Here is a 15,979-nt window from a genome sequence, read left to right on the forward strand (position 1 = left end):
GAAGACGATTAATTTGAGACATTCATCATCAACTGAGATGAAATTAAATGAAATGAGATGAGATGATATGGGATGAAATATAATCTCTTTAAAATGGCGGTTATTTACCGTGACATTTTTGTGTAAGCTTTTTGGAGGATCCCGAGAAACTACGTCCAGCGGGTTTGTTTCATTTTCCCACATTTGTGCACTTTCACAGATATTAAACAGTTAATAAACCACCCGTTATTACACATTTAAAACTGAATAAACACTCAATAGACTAAATAAATCAAATCACAGAACTTCACTCCTCGCGTTTCCGCCAAAAAGTCTTTTTAAAACTAATTTATTAGCATAACCTATATTTGTCAATCCAATTCATTCAATTTTCACTCACAAATTCACCACGTCCGATTAACATGACACACATCAAGGATCGATGACAGTACAATAATTATTTTATTGCACTGGTCTATCATCAGCGGAATTAGCTGGGATTTTTTGGTTTTCAATTCGACTTGTTTTTTTTTATTATTAAAGTCAACATTTTTAATACTATTTATACAACAATACAATTACATATACAATACAATTTAACGGCCGTCTGGTGTAGTGGTAAGTGACATGGTCACTACACAAGGGGGACGTGGGTTCGAATCCCGCCAAGGGAAGATATTTGTATGTTAAATATAAATGTCTTTTCCAGGGTTATGGATGTATATTAAATATATGTATGTGTATAATCAAAATCTTACATTTATTTCCGTTATCTGGTACCTGTAACACAAGTTCTTTACGAACTTATCACGGGACCAGTTAACGTGGCGTGATTGTTAGTAAATATTTATTTAAAAAAAAAATTATAACATTTTTATTACTATTTATTTTACTTTATATGTCTATTATATTGTGTGTAATTATGTGTATGTATGTATTTTACTATTCTATACATAGGTATATTAAATTGTAGTTTGTTTATTTATGCATACAAAGTCATATGTAATCTATATAAGTACCTATATTTAACATTATGTGTATTCTATAATACTGAGATGTTATTTTAAGGAAGAATTTTGTTTTGATTTTGTTCTTTTTTTGTTTTGTTGTTGTTGTTTGTTATTCTTTTGTTAATGCACCTACCATGCATTATCTCTGCACCACCCCTATGGTCGACTGGAAGAGAATGCCCCTGGCTTTAAAGTCAGCCTGTGTGTACAAGTTTTATTTTGTGAATAAGGTATAAATAAATAATACGAGAATACGCAAGTTAAATGTTGACCATTGTCAACAAACTTGAGATTTTACTGTCTCGTTTCTCAGGTTTTGATTTGAACTTCACACTACTGTTGTTTGCATTACTATGCGACATTTGTCACTTTCTTAAAGTCGTTTTCAAACTATCTATATAGACAAAACAAGTTTACAAATTATGTTTCACAAAATATGTTAAGAATTTAAGTTGAGTATATTTGTTGCAAATTATCGTCTCGTTTTTTGCGCGTTTTTTTTTTTTTTTTTTAATTAAAGTAATTTGTTAAAATATTATAATGTGCGTCGTTATTTATTTCAAAAAGTCGTAACTTTAGAATTTTGCTTGATTCGCAATGCGTCCTTCGTTGAGTTGGTGATAGATCAAAATGACTGTTTTACGCAATTTGAATATTTTATTTGGTGTAAACTTAAAAAATGAATACATTACATGTTTTACCTTGTTACGACGAACCCAGATTTCTTCTACAATCGTGACCACCAATAAGTTGAGCCCCCTTTCGCGGGTATGAATTAGACCTTGCAAGTTTGTGGGGAAATTGGTTTAATATTTATTGTTAAATTCATTGTCGAGAAAAATACACGGCTCATTTTGTATTTGAAAAATTAATAATAATTTTGTTTATTGCTTAGATGGGTGGACGAGCTCACAGCCCACCTGGTGTTAAGTGGTTACTGGAGCCCATAGACATTTACAACGCAAATGCGCCACCCACCATGAGATATAAGAAGTTCTAAGATCTCAGTATAGTTAGAACGGCTGCCCCACCCTTCAAGCCCAAACGCATTACTGTTTTATAGTAGAAATAGGCGGGGCGGTGGTGCCTACCCGTGCGGACTCACAAGAGGTCCTACCACCAGTAAAAAACCACCAGTGTGCCGTGCTTCATATTGTCGCGACTCAGTCATACCATTGGACTGGAATGAACACACACCCACAGCGTTTCTCGCGTGCTACGACATGTCTTTTTTCAATCGAGCTTTGTTGATGGTACTCAGCGGTAGGCAAGGGATTGTCTATGCCTATGCTGACGTCTAGCAACGCCAGTAATCACTCACCTTCAAGTCGGTCGTCTGCTTATCTGCCTAGAGAATCAACAAATAAACGCATTCCGCTATGAAGAGTAGAATAGCCTTTATACCGTTTAATTAAGACATCAGCCTAGTGTCGCAGTATAGGCGACGCAATTCACGACCGGTCATCGTTCTCGTCGAACCCGTCGCCTGCGACGAAGGGCTCGACGAGTAAATTAATCCACAGACACAGCCCACTGAGTATCTCGCCGGATCTTCTCAGTGGGTCGCGTTTCCGATCCGGTGGTAGATTCGGCTCTTGCTAAGGTTCGTGTTAGCAACGTCGTCCGGCTTGAGCCCCGTGAGCTCACCTACTAGTTAACGTTACGCTGAAATAGCCTCTCAAGGCGATCAGCTTAGGTAGGAAAAAGAAAGTAATTCGCGTTATGATAGCTTCGCTTACCGATAACTACTAGATGGATTGTGAACTCATATCTTCATACAGGCTAATATAAAAAAAAGTATAACATGTCTTAATCGGTTACAAAAAGTCAGCAGATAATTGTACTTGAAACAACGAATCAACACTATTTCATTAAGTTGATAAAATAGTAACATGCTAATTAAAAAACTTACAACACATTGTAACAACTTGAAACATATTATGTACATATGTGTTCTAACTAATAATATTGTTAATCTAAACTGTAACTGAGAAACTTGAGGTGAAAATAAAATTCAGTACTTCATAATTTAATGTTACTACATTGATTGATTTGGTTTTAAATAGTTATACATACATCGGTATTACTTTTGATTCTAATGTAAAAGCTCTTGATGCGATTATGAAATAGAAAATCAGATTTGTAAATGCATTATTACTATATGAATTTCTATCGTGTCAGGGAAAATAACTAATCGCTTCACCGCCGTTAGTATTCCCATAAGCGTACCAGTAAATAGAACAAACTGCTTTACGCTCTACCGCCTCGCACCGTTGGAGTCGTGTGGTCCTGAAGGCGGTGACGTCACCAACGACGACTCCGTAGCCGGTGCGCAGGCACGTGGACTCGTGGAAGGCCTCCGGCGCATCGAAAGTGAGACCGCGGGAGGGGCATTAGCGGGGAGGACACGAGGTCACTGAACCTCGCGCATCCGACCGATCCGCACTTGTACAAGACCGTCGGTCGCATTGTTTCACCATCTCGTACTTCACACTCAAACGCGACACCAATGAAACCTACCATTTATAGATTAACATATACGTTAACTGACCAGTTTTTTTTTGACATAAAAATTATGAAACGAAACTAATAAAGAGTTAAGTAATTTTTTATGCATTTAGTTTTAACGGAAGTGAGGTGAAGCGGGTATCCGCTTCGTCGCCCGGTGACAATGGTCATACACACTTTCGACGTCATGCGACATCACTTCAAACACAATGTTATTGCTGGTAGTTTCATAATAATTATAGTTAAGATATAAAATTCTAATCCAAAAATTCAACGTGGAAACGTGCTAATTTAAACCACGTGGCGTTGAAATTAACTACTTATATTCTTGTGAGTCAGCGCGGGTAGGTACCACCGCCCTGCCTATTTCTGCCGTGAATCAGCAATGCGTTTCGGCTTGAAGGGTGGGGCAGCCGTTGTAACTGTACTGAGACCTTAGAACTTATATCTCAGGGTGGGCGACGCATTTACGTTGTAGATGTCTATGGGCTCCAGTAACCACTTAACACCAGGTGGGCCGTGAGCTCGTCCACGCATCAAAGCAATAAAATAAAATAAAAACTAAGTAACATATAATCTATATAAACTATATAATCTATCCAAATATTAAAACTTAAACATGTTACAGAATTGTTTTTCAAGAGCAAATGCGTCGTCGGGGGCAGTTAATTTTAAATTTTAAATTGAATTGATTCCGTACAGTAACGTTATAGACTATATAATAATATCAATTATTCTGCTAAGGATGTATTGAGCGGTGATCGGATCAAGTATTAAATGTGTGTTGCGTTGTATTAACACCAAGGTGACACTTTAAAGTAATACATATTTTATTATTATTAGTCATGTCATTAGTATTAAATATAAATAAATAAATATTTACTAACAATCACGCCACGTTAACTGGTCCCGTGCTAAGTTCGTAAAGAACTTGTGTTACAAGTACCAGATAACGGAAATAAATATAATATTTTTATTATACACATACATATATTTAATATACATCCATAACCCTGGAAAGACATTTATATTTAACATACAAATATCTTCCCTTGGCGGGATTCGAACCCGCGACCCCCTTGTGTAGTGACCATGTCACTTACCACTACACCAGACGGCCGTTTATATATTATTGTGATCGGCGTAGAGATGGTCGGACGAGTTGGTTCTCCTGGTGTCAGTGATTGGCATCACTTGATGTCTATTGACTGTGCTAACCATTAAAGCGCGACGGAGCGTAAATTCGTGCAAATATCTATAAAAAAATGTATTTTAATTCTACCATTTTTTTCCTACCTATGCTGATAGCCTTGAGATGAGAGGCTATTTCAGCTTCGCCCTAACGTATGTAGGTGAGCTCACGGGGCTCAAACCGGAGTATTGCTAACACTGACCCTAGCAACAGCAGTGCTTTACAGAATCTACCACCGGATCGGAAACGCGACCCACTGAGAAGGTCCGGCGAGAAACTCAGTGGGCTGTGTCTATAGGGTTAGTTCGCTCGTCGAGCCCTTCATCCCAAGCGACGGGTTCGGCGAAGACGGTGACCGGTGCTTGTGGTACCTAAAAGCACCGTTAATGGATCAGCATGATCCGTAATGACGTGCTTTGGGCGACGTCGCCTGTTTACCATTCGGTCTACAGGATCGGGTATAATTTTCAAAAATCCTGACATGACAATACGCATTGGCCCGAGAATATACAAGCACAAGTTTCCGAAATACTTGATGCAATGAATAAAATAATAATGAGGCTAAGATAAAATTATACACACCGTAAAACCGAGTGCGTACCAGACTACGCATCTTGGATGATTCCATATTTGTCATAAACATTTACGATTCAAATTTTAAATTGTCCATTTTAATTAATAACCACCAACGTTGCTATGGAGGTTTTTCCTCTTAACCATTCATCCGACTGTGATAAATTTGCTACAATTGTTCTTGGCCTTCCGGGGAGGACTTCTGCCGTAGTATCAATAAAGTATTTACGATACGTGGGACGCAAGTATTTCAAGAAATCGATTTATTTCATGCAACAATAATCACAGTCAATCCATAGCGGGTTCCACTGATTAAATATTAATCTTTGTTGAATTATATTTTGTTAATTAATTAAGTAAGTTTTCGGATCTCGTTTGTCGATATTATACCCTTTAAATGAGAATTTTGAGAGTACTGACACGAATATTGCACATGCTACTTGCTGCTTACTATAACTTTTGAAGACCTTAACATGATATCCCACTGAAGCCCAAAGGTCTTTAGGCTGCAGATACCAGCCTGGAGTTAATTGTCAGACATCCGATACGCTAATGTGCAATTGGATTGTTTAGCTTCTTAGTTGTACGTCCAGCGCTAAAAAATTGTTTTATTTTTCCTTTTCTGTTCTAGAATTTCAAAACGGGTTCTTTGAAATTAAGAAACCTACCTTCCATATCTTAACTCCGAGCGTCATGTGAATATAAATTGCAATCCATTACGTACAAAGAAAAACATAGTTTCTCACCCCTTTTTTCTTGGTTTTCGTTTTAGGAATCCTATCTTAAAAAAATACTACCAACCTATTTTGTAGATCCGTTTGTTATACAATAGTAGTAAAGATAATATATTATAGCAATAGATAATAGAAAAGAATTGTCAAGCTCCACTAGTAACCAATAGTATAAACCAATCAACTCGTTTTTTTTATGTTTGTAGGCTTACTGGAGGCCTGGAGACCTTTCTAGCTTCACCAGTACAGGAACGCCAATCTGTTCGTAAGATACCAGAGAAATTATGATATTTATCTTCGGCCATTTCTCTGAAAATGTTAAGTACACGATTATGTTACATCTACGTTACATAATAGTAAAACAGAAACTCGGCCCTTTATCACCCTACTTCATTTTAACGTCACAAGAAATATCAAAGATATGTAATATGGCGCGAACATCACAATACACAGTGAATATTCATAATATAACTGGTCCAAATTCAAATGTAATAATACTCTGGTTTTTATTATTATGAATGGCCAGACTGTGAATCTGTAGTTATTAACACGACCACAACAACAATATCAATATAATATAATATTATAATCACATATCGACAATACCCAAATACAACATTTCTCTTAGTCTCTTTTTTATGTAGATGGGCAGACGAACGCTATTCATATTAAAAGATGAGATGAGATGATAACGTCGAATGCAGGATTTCACAGAGGTTAAATTAGGCTTCCATATATACCATATCAGCTTAACCTTAACTATGTAGTGACTATGTGAGTTCACGAGGCTCAAATCTGACGATGTTGCAAACACGAACCCTAGCAAGGGCCGTGCTTCGCAGAATCTACCACCGGATCGGAAACGCAACCCACTGAGAGGATCCGGCGAGAAAACTCAGCGGGCTGTGTCTGTGGGTTAATTTACTCGCCGAGCCCTTCGTCACAAGCGACGGGTTCGACGAGAAAGATGACCGGCCTGATGATACCTACCAGTAAGGTCTTATAAATAATATGCTCTACCACAAGTAAAGTCACACAACAGTCAACTTGATAGATAATTATAATATTTATTATTTTATTTTTTGTTCATGTTATACGCGTTTGCAGGTTCTTTTCCAGTGAGTTGAAACAAATTGTTGAGACCGCTTGTGCGCCCAAGTAGTTTCAACAAATGATATATTTTCATTTAAAATTCAATTAGTAATAGCGACGCGCGGCTTTCACTAGTAATCTATATCTGTACCTGTGTTTCTCAACCCGTATTTTCTAAATAGCTATTAACGAGCATTTGATTTAATAATTAATGTACATTCCAACAAACAATAACGATGCTAACATTTTTCCCAACATCCGATTTCATTGAAACGATGCATATTTCCGCTAAAATAACGTCAATAAGAAAAATTTGAGGTGTCAAAAGAGTGATCATTGGACGGACAACTAGTAAATAGAAACAGCATCGTTCTCTCGTGGTATTTTTCGCAACATTGAAACGAAGCATATTTGCGCTAAAATGCCTAGTCTTGCCATAAATACTGAGACAAAGGAAAAAAAAAATTATATTGCAAATATGTAACATTTATTACTTTTACAGTGTGTTAGTTTAATACATAAATATAAAACAATTTAAAGTATAAAAGCTTATTCGAAGTGGTCTCCATTAGCTGCAATAGTCCTTTAAACGTTGAGGCCAGTTATCAATAGAAGCACGCACTCTTTCCATGGGAAAATTTTTCACTGCCAATCTTACGGATTGTTTTAGGGACTCGAAATTATCATGGCGTTTAGAGCAAGCCGTACTCTCTAAAACTGACCATAAATCATAATCCAGCGGATTACGATCGGGACTAGACGACCCGAAACGTTCGTTTCCAACCAAGACTGCGTAGACCGAGCGCAGAGTCTTGCTGGAAGGACCATTCTTGATTATTGAACATGGTGTTGCTAAGGGGCTTCACTACCTTCTCAAGAATGGTATCTTGATACACTTGTGCCGATGTTTTGATACCTTTTTCACAAAAGTATGGCTCAGTCACTCCTTCATAGCTAATAAATACCCCACCAAACCATCACTGAAGTCGAATAGTGCCCACGTTGCACTCTGTCGAGTAATTGGGAAGCTTCCTTAGAGCTTTGAGCATTAATGCGGTCATTTTGTTTGTTAAAATGTTGCTCAATTGTAAAATTTTTCTCATCCGTAAACAAAAATTTTCTATGACCTTCCTTTGCGTACCGTTTCAGTAGTTGTTTCGATTTTTCCACCCTATTCCCTTTTAAATTATCAGTTAAGAAATGACCAGTAAGTCTCTTATAGGCTGCAAGTCCTAAGTCATCTTTTAAAATACGCGACATGGTTCTAGGTGCTATCTTCATCTCCAGAGATAAAATCTTTTGCTTTCGGACAGGATTTCTTCGAATTCTTTCCCTTACTGCTTTGACGGCCTTTTTCGTACGAACACTACGTGGACGGCCAGATCTTTTTCTGTCACAAACAGAGGAGGTCTCATTGCACCTATTAATAGCCCGGTACACAAACATTTTACTAACACCAAGCGTATGGAGAGTTTTAAAAATTGCATTTGGCTGACTTTATGTAATGCAATCACAGCGATTCGGTTCTCTTTATCACCCCACTCCATTTTAATATCGCAAAATATTGTACAATGTATTGGCGCCAAAATGAGAAAACTTAATGAGCAATCATATAAAAATGACAGTTTCCATATTCAAATGTAATATTTTGTTTATTTTTAATTGTAACAGTATTTATGGCCAGACTAAGTATACACGAAACTAGTCAGTTTTTCTCTCATTTCATAACGTCAATAACAAAATTTTTAGGTGTCAAAAGTCTGATCATTATTGGACGGGCAACTAGTATATTTAAAGAATGAGTCGACTATTATCAAAGCCGGCAATCTGACTTTTGGACAATGATTGGTAAATCAGAAAAACGAATTATTGACTTTGTATTCCATTAGCAGTCACAAAACTCTTCGGAACGCCATCTTAGATAAATAACAGGTTAACTATTAACCTTTATTTAATGCGGGTTTTGAACCGTATTCTTTGAAGGAGACGATTATATTCAAATCAATCTGTATTGACATATCAATAATTTTTTTTTGTCCAAATGCACAGATTGCCACCTTTGATAATAGACGACTCGAATATCGTTTTAGTACGAAAAAAACACCAATAAAGACAAGCTACAGATCTCGAAGCTTGTCAAAGAACCCCGGCAGCGTGTCATTAGACGGCGTGAATATTTAAGTAGAGGTGGCGGGTCGCGGTTTCGCTCCCGAGCTCGGGTTATGGGACGGTTGGGATTACCTTCTCATTGAATTAATTCTGTTTGCAGATGAAAAAAGCGCCTATGTATGTATACCCATTTACGAAAACAGGAGAATTACATTGAGTGAAACTGCGAATTTTATTTTTAGGTAACTCCTTTAGACTTGTGTAGTGGTTAATGTGAGTGAGCTTTCAAAGGAGAAAAAAAAAACCGATTCGTTAATGTAATTATTTACAGGCAAACAACCTAGAGTTAAAGCAATGTAAAAAAATTTGTTAAAGATTGTTATAAAATATTCACCCTAAGCTGTACCTATTGTTTGACGTCCACGAGCGGTATGTACCACAAAGGTAGAAATCGTCTAATAAGACATATAATACAAATGTCCAATAATAAATGTAAAAGATCGTAATTACAGTAATTAATAAAGTCAAATGTAATAAACCAACTAGTACTTATGATTTGATTTAAGAAAGATTAAGTAGAACTATAAATGAGTTTTAGTATCCCAGACAGGGTGGTAATGTTAAAGTGGATTTGTGTTATGTAATGAAGGGGTCATCCTGTCCGCGCCCAAAAGTCGTGCCCGCGAAGTAGAGAACAGTCATATCCTATCGATTTGTTAAGATGGCGTGCGCGGGGATTTCGGAGGGGGGGACGTGACGAGGGGTGGCGAGGGTGGTCTCAGCCTCCGCGCGGCGCAGCGTGCAGCTTGGCTTGCACCTGCCCGTAACCACCGCGACACAATAGCTACGTCACAACGCTCAGCCTATGAACGCTGCACACTCGTTCACATGTGACCGACCGACCACCTTACAATCTTAATTGTTGCAATGCGTTCGGACCTAAAGGTAGCATTTCAAACGCAATGCGTAATTTATAAAGAAAATGGGCAGCCACTGATATCATCAGGCTGTATAACGCTGATGTTCTCGACGAAGGCAGACCCTTTGGGATGCTCTTCAGAAATCGATATTTACGTGCATAAAAGACATAAATGCTGATATTGGTCGTTTCCATTCATGCCGGCATCTTATAATATTGCCGTAGGTCGGGCCTGTAGTAGTAATAACGTAGTCGGCAGTGTGCGCCCACCTTCACTCGGGATTCCATGTCGCGCCCTCGACACCTAAGCCGGCCTGATCTCCGGTGGCCCCCGTTCATAACTTCAAGGTCACAAACTAGTTCTGGCGCACTCACACATTTTGAACTATATATTTATCGTATTAATTAACCCTTTCCTAAATGTTAAATTGAATTCAATGAAATTATTTTATTGGCGTTGATGGGTATAAGTGGTCATAGTCAATTTGTTGTAAAGCCCATGCAAGTGAATACCACAATGAAACACGCGATAAAAGTCTCAATAGTAAAGCTGGCTTACCCTTCAGTCTGAAATGCACGGATGTTTCGTTTCAAAAATAAACAGGAGGGGGTATCAACTTGTGCGGGCAACCATCAGTAATTGCCCAATTTTGTATAATTTTCATTACACGTATTAAGTAATTTCTAAAAATTTATACATGCCACTAGAACAGCACCTTCATATTACTCGACATTGACAGTCTAATTACGCACATTTAACTTGGTAATTTTAAATTTAATATTAAACGTACGTGTATGTGCTCATGTATTCGTGAAACTAACATCTTCGAATTGTTTACAAATTGTGCTCAAAATAAATTATTAAAATTAATTGTGATAAATTCATCATACGATTTGAACCATACAATCAAAATGAAAACTTAGCTTTGCTTGGACCGGCTTCCAGGGCGTATTATGTTAAGGCACTAGTTGGTGGATTATAACTTCGGTTTTTGTTATATGTGCCGCGAATTCAATGAACACATCTCAAGGTCAATGGCAGAATTCACACTATCATTTCCATAGACTTCGATAATCGCTTAACAACAGGTGTGCTGAGAGTCCACTTTTTTTATTTGGACAGGGTAAGGGTATGTTTGTAATATCCGAGAATTCGTCTTGTAAACATAAAACATCAAGTCGAAGAATCTGACCAACTTCAAAATACTGTTATTCTTTCTGTGCTAGTGAAAAAAATGTTGGGTCATTAAAGGTTTTAAAAGGCACGTGATCTTGATTCATTGTGATGCTTGCGACTATACCTAACGAAATATTGTATTTAACTGGTGATGAAAGGCATTGAAAGTACTCGCGCGCAATTTGTAGTACGTTTTATTGCTCTATCTCAGGAATTTTCCTTGAAGTGCTGACAGTAACTTTACGAATATTTCGGCTCAATCAGAAAAATCAAGAAGCAACTCGCAGTTGCGGACACATACCATGCAGAAAGCAAACAAAATGTTCATTTTTATTTAATTGCTTATATGGTAGCTAGAGTGATATCGAAAACTTACGTCCTCATTTTTTTTCCTACCAATGCTGATAGTCTTGAGAGGCGATTTCAGCTTCGCCCTAACATGTAGGTGAGCTCATGGGGCTCAAACCGGAGTGTTGCTAACACTGGCCCCAGCAAGAGCAGTGCTTTGCAGAATCTACCACCGGATCGCAAACGCGACCCACTGAGAAGATCCGACAAGAAACTCAGTGGGTTGTGTTTATGGGTGAATTCGCTCGTCGCGCCCTTCGTCGCAAGCGACGGGTTCGACGAGGACGGTGTCTGGTGCTTGTGATACCTAAAAGCACCGTTAATGGATCGGGAGGATCCGTAATGACGTGTTTTGGGCGAAGTCGACGACATCCTCCGTGACCACTACTAATGTATTTGTTGGAAATCTTTCGCGAAGCAATCTTACTGTCCTGTTTGAAGGATGGCATAGTCATTATGGAAATGTCACTTCAACCTTACGTCTTAAGGTAGGCAGCAACGTTGACGTTTTGTTTTCGCAGGATCTGGTAACCACACACCACAGACGTAAATGGTGAGTCGCTCAATGACATTGCTAATGTCAGGGACATATCGAGCCGCTACTCATAATGTGCGCTTATAGATTAAACCGTTATGTAGATTTGTTTCATCTGAAGACCTACGAGAACTTTTTTTTAATTATTTTTATATTTATTACGAAATTCCTTATGGGACGATGCGGACCCTAACCGGTAAAAAACGTCCGTAACGTAAGATTTTTATTAGTAATGCACACAGTGTACCACTTAACTTTGTAATAACGTACAAAAAATAACATTTTTATTATATATTTTTTATAAATCATTGTGAATAAAATAAAGTTGATAACTCTGAAAAGTAGTTTTTTTTATCAATAAAAAAATCATAATAAAAAATGTATACCCGAATAATTATTTTCTTTATACCTCAAATAGAACTTAAAATTAATATTTTTATAATAAGGAACTTCGTTCCTATCCGGTGTCCCACGACACCACACATATTTTTTTGTATTCGTCTTTCATTATATTAGAACAAAGAACCTATTTTAGTGTCGCATTAGTAATTTGTTTTTGTTTCAGTGGCCCAGTCAGAAGACTCACCGGTCGCGATGAAACTCAAGAAAATATGCCTTAAAACGCCGGTTGGCGAGGAACAGGCGGCACAAGCAGTTCTCGACCCAGCGTTAGGTAAGAAACGAAGAAACATATTATTCGTATGTATGTAATACCTTTCCTATAGACGAGTAATAGTAATAATGAGAGAAAATTACATTTATCATTCGACTAGTTATCTAGGCAAAGACAAATTAGCTAAGTACCATTACCACTGTGTTTGTCAACTGTTTATATTTGTTGTTATGTAAGTATCGATTAACAATGTTGTTTATCTTTTTTTTTGGTAAACTTCAATATCGAAACAAAGGTGACAATATAATATATAAAATTAATCTAAATCTTGAGGTATCCAGTGATTTTGGTCTGGAATTAAAGAAAACGCAAATCAAGATTACAAATAAGTGTATTTTGTGTATTTGATATTACTATATCGACTCGAAGCAATGAGGTAACTACAAAAATTACCTCCCTAGGACGAGTCTCGCTTATCAGTTTTTTCAAGGTGAATATAGCTATTAGTTATTCGGTCGACAACATCGCGTATTCTCTTAAACAAATTGAAATGTTTTGAAAATGCTTTAATTACTATTATTAGTATTTAATTGAACCTGAAATATTCGCACATTTTACGTGAAGACTACATACACATAGCACTCGTCACAGAGTCCCGTTTGCGATCTCCGTCGATTGAATTGTGCTTTTATATCTCATAATGCCACGCACTCAACGTATGATGTCATCGATTTAATTACGTCGGCCATTTCATTATCCACCTATAAAAGCGACATTTATTTCAGTCTTCCGTCTAAACAAGCTTCAATAACTTCGAAACGCGGACGATCGATTTGTGGAAACTTTACGGTGTCGTTATATTTTTACGTTGTGTTTTGGTTTGATTCCCTTTCTCAATGTCAAGATTCCGTTTTATTGTAAACGTTTAAACGGCCATTTATTCTGGAGCCGCGTTCACATGGTCAGAGGGGCCGAGTGAAGTCCACATAGCCTGGACGGGTTACATCACATTTCTCTGCATTTATCGGCGGCGTATGCGGTATCGGGAGCGTTTAGTATAGGTAGAGGGTAGACAGACGTTCGTGCACAGGTCGTTAATGGTACAACGTGAATCTGTTGTGTGGTACGCGGGTGGAATAACCTATAATTAGATGCGCGTACACCATTCCACAGTCTTGGAACACGTAGATGTCTCGTTCACTCTACATCCGCTGACGTATGCTATGCAGAATAGTTACCGATATTTACTTTATTGAGTGGGAGGATACCAATCGGACTTGCAAATATTTTTTTCTGCATCACTGTAACGTATCTGTGCTCTGACTTTACAATAGAATATGTTTTGAATATGGCGTCGACCAACTTTCATTTTTGAATCGTAAAATCAGCTTATGTTCAGATACTACTGTTTATAGTTAGTACCGAAATGAGTACCTACTAATTACTTCTGTAATTGCTTTACACAGTTTTTCAAAACGTACGTACATCGATTTTGATATTTTATCAAATATTGACTACACTAATTATGATTTAGCACTGCTGAAATTAGTAATAAAAATACAAAACTGAAGGCACCTTTAGGCCTGTATTAGATGGTAACTATCAAAATGCATAGAGGGAGGTGGGATAGAGGTGGATTTCGCGTATCGAGTGACGTGATAAGTAACTACAGTCCGTCAATGCAATGGTGGGTGAGGGCAAAGTGTGATTCTGTGCTTGTACGTGTAGTTTAGGCGGCTCGTGCAGAGCGGGGTCGGCGCAAGCGACGTTGGCTTGTTTCGAATTTGTGCGTGACGCTGCACCACTCCTCAGTGGCCCGGTAATTTGATTGGGTTTGAACTGTCACCTATGCGCCGCCGTTGCCCGACCGTCGCTCGCCGGCTATCGATTAGAGGCCCCGTCCCCTGCCCCCACGTCGCCCGCGAACCGGATCTCGTCACGCCGCCATTGTATACCCGCGACGCTTAAACGCATTCGTTTCTCCCGATGCGAAAACGACGCATTCCTTCCGCGCGCGCCCTCCCGCCCCACGACCGGCCGGCCGAGAGAGCCACATCACGCGGCGCCGCACAGGACCGCCGCCGACCCCTCCGGTCACGATTAACACCTTGCATACGACAGCTTCGACTCGACTAACACAAATATCAATATTCTGACACAATTGAAACGTGATTAATTAATCACTACACTCGTAGAACTAAAACAGTTGTACGTAATGTGTGTAAATTTTGTAAATGAAACACGACAACGTTGGCAAACAATGAAAACGATTTCGACTCAAATGAATATGATTTCTTTGTCGTTTCTCTTAAGGTTCAAAATAGTTAATATAGAAACGTACTGACGCCGAGCAAACGTTTTGTTTTTGATACATTATTATTAAAAAACTCTCAGTAAGCAAATTAAAACAAATTAATTGTTTACGTATAACACGTGACGTCACAATTTGTGTAATATCTACTTGGTATACTATTGTGCAATGAGCATTGCGGTCCACTTGCACTCGGCGTGTTGTATGCCTCATATCTGTAATAGTTTATGTTTGCTATGTTATGTTACAGACGCCTTTCACTTATCTGGCTCAACTATTTCGTACTATTAAAATATGTCAAATAGGGCGACTGAGGAAAGGCTGCAGAATTGTTCAATAATTAAAATTTTTAGAGCAAAACTACAACACAGAACATACAGGTCATTTATTCATTAGCCGTATCTTATTTGTTAACAGGTGGTTATGTTTGTATGCGCTACCTAAAGTTAAAAATAAACCGTTCCAGCCGTTGATTTCGAATGTAAATCACTATGTTTTATTTGTTCTCAAAACATTGGATCCAGATAATCGTTCGATTTATTGTTTTAAAGTTTGTCTAGAAAAATTGCGTCCATTTCCAACAATAATTATTACAGTTCATCATTCAGGTGGTCGTTGAAGAACTTCGATATCCAGAGAAGTGCAAAACACAAATTGGTTCTTTCTAAAAAAGAGCTTTTTTTTTTATCAGCCCACAGACGTCCACACTGCTGGACATGGCCTCCCCCAAGCCTCGCCACAAAAAAAAAAGATCATTAAAGAATTATAATTTAAACTAAACCATATTGGATTAATTCTAGAATCGTTTTCTTATCGACGACCGTGAGATGGATAAATGGAACGGGGCTTAGGTACGTCCTAATAAAGTTAGAGCTAAAATGT

The 15,979-nt window shown here is 37.9% G+C and overlaps 1 protein-coding gene across 1 annotated transcript in view; it reads left to right on the forward strand.

Moving 5' to 3' along the window:
- LOC101742923 (metastasis-associated protein MTA3) overlaps positions 1–15,979 on the forward strand; it is a 73,742-nt gene that overhangs the window by 29,309 nt on the left and 28,454 nt on the right. Inside the window, exon 3 of the mRNA XM_004923302.4 lies at positions 12,739–12,846. Within this exon, the coding sequence (XP_004923359.2) occupies positions 12,739–12,846 (108 nt within the window). The remainder of the gene's footprint in view (positions 1–12,738; positions 12,847–15,979) is intronic.

The sequence above is a fragment of the Bombyx mori genome, chromosome 25 (genome assembly GCF_030269925.1).
Source record: "Bombyx mori chromosome 25, ASM3026992v2".
NCBI classification, from domain to species: Eukaryota; Metazoa; Arthropoda; class Insecta; order Lepidoptera; family Bombycidae; genus Bombyx; species Bombyx mori.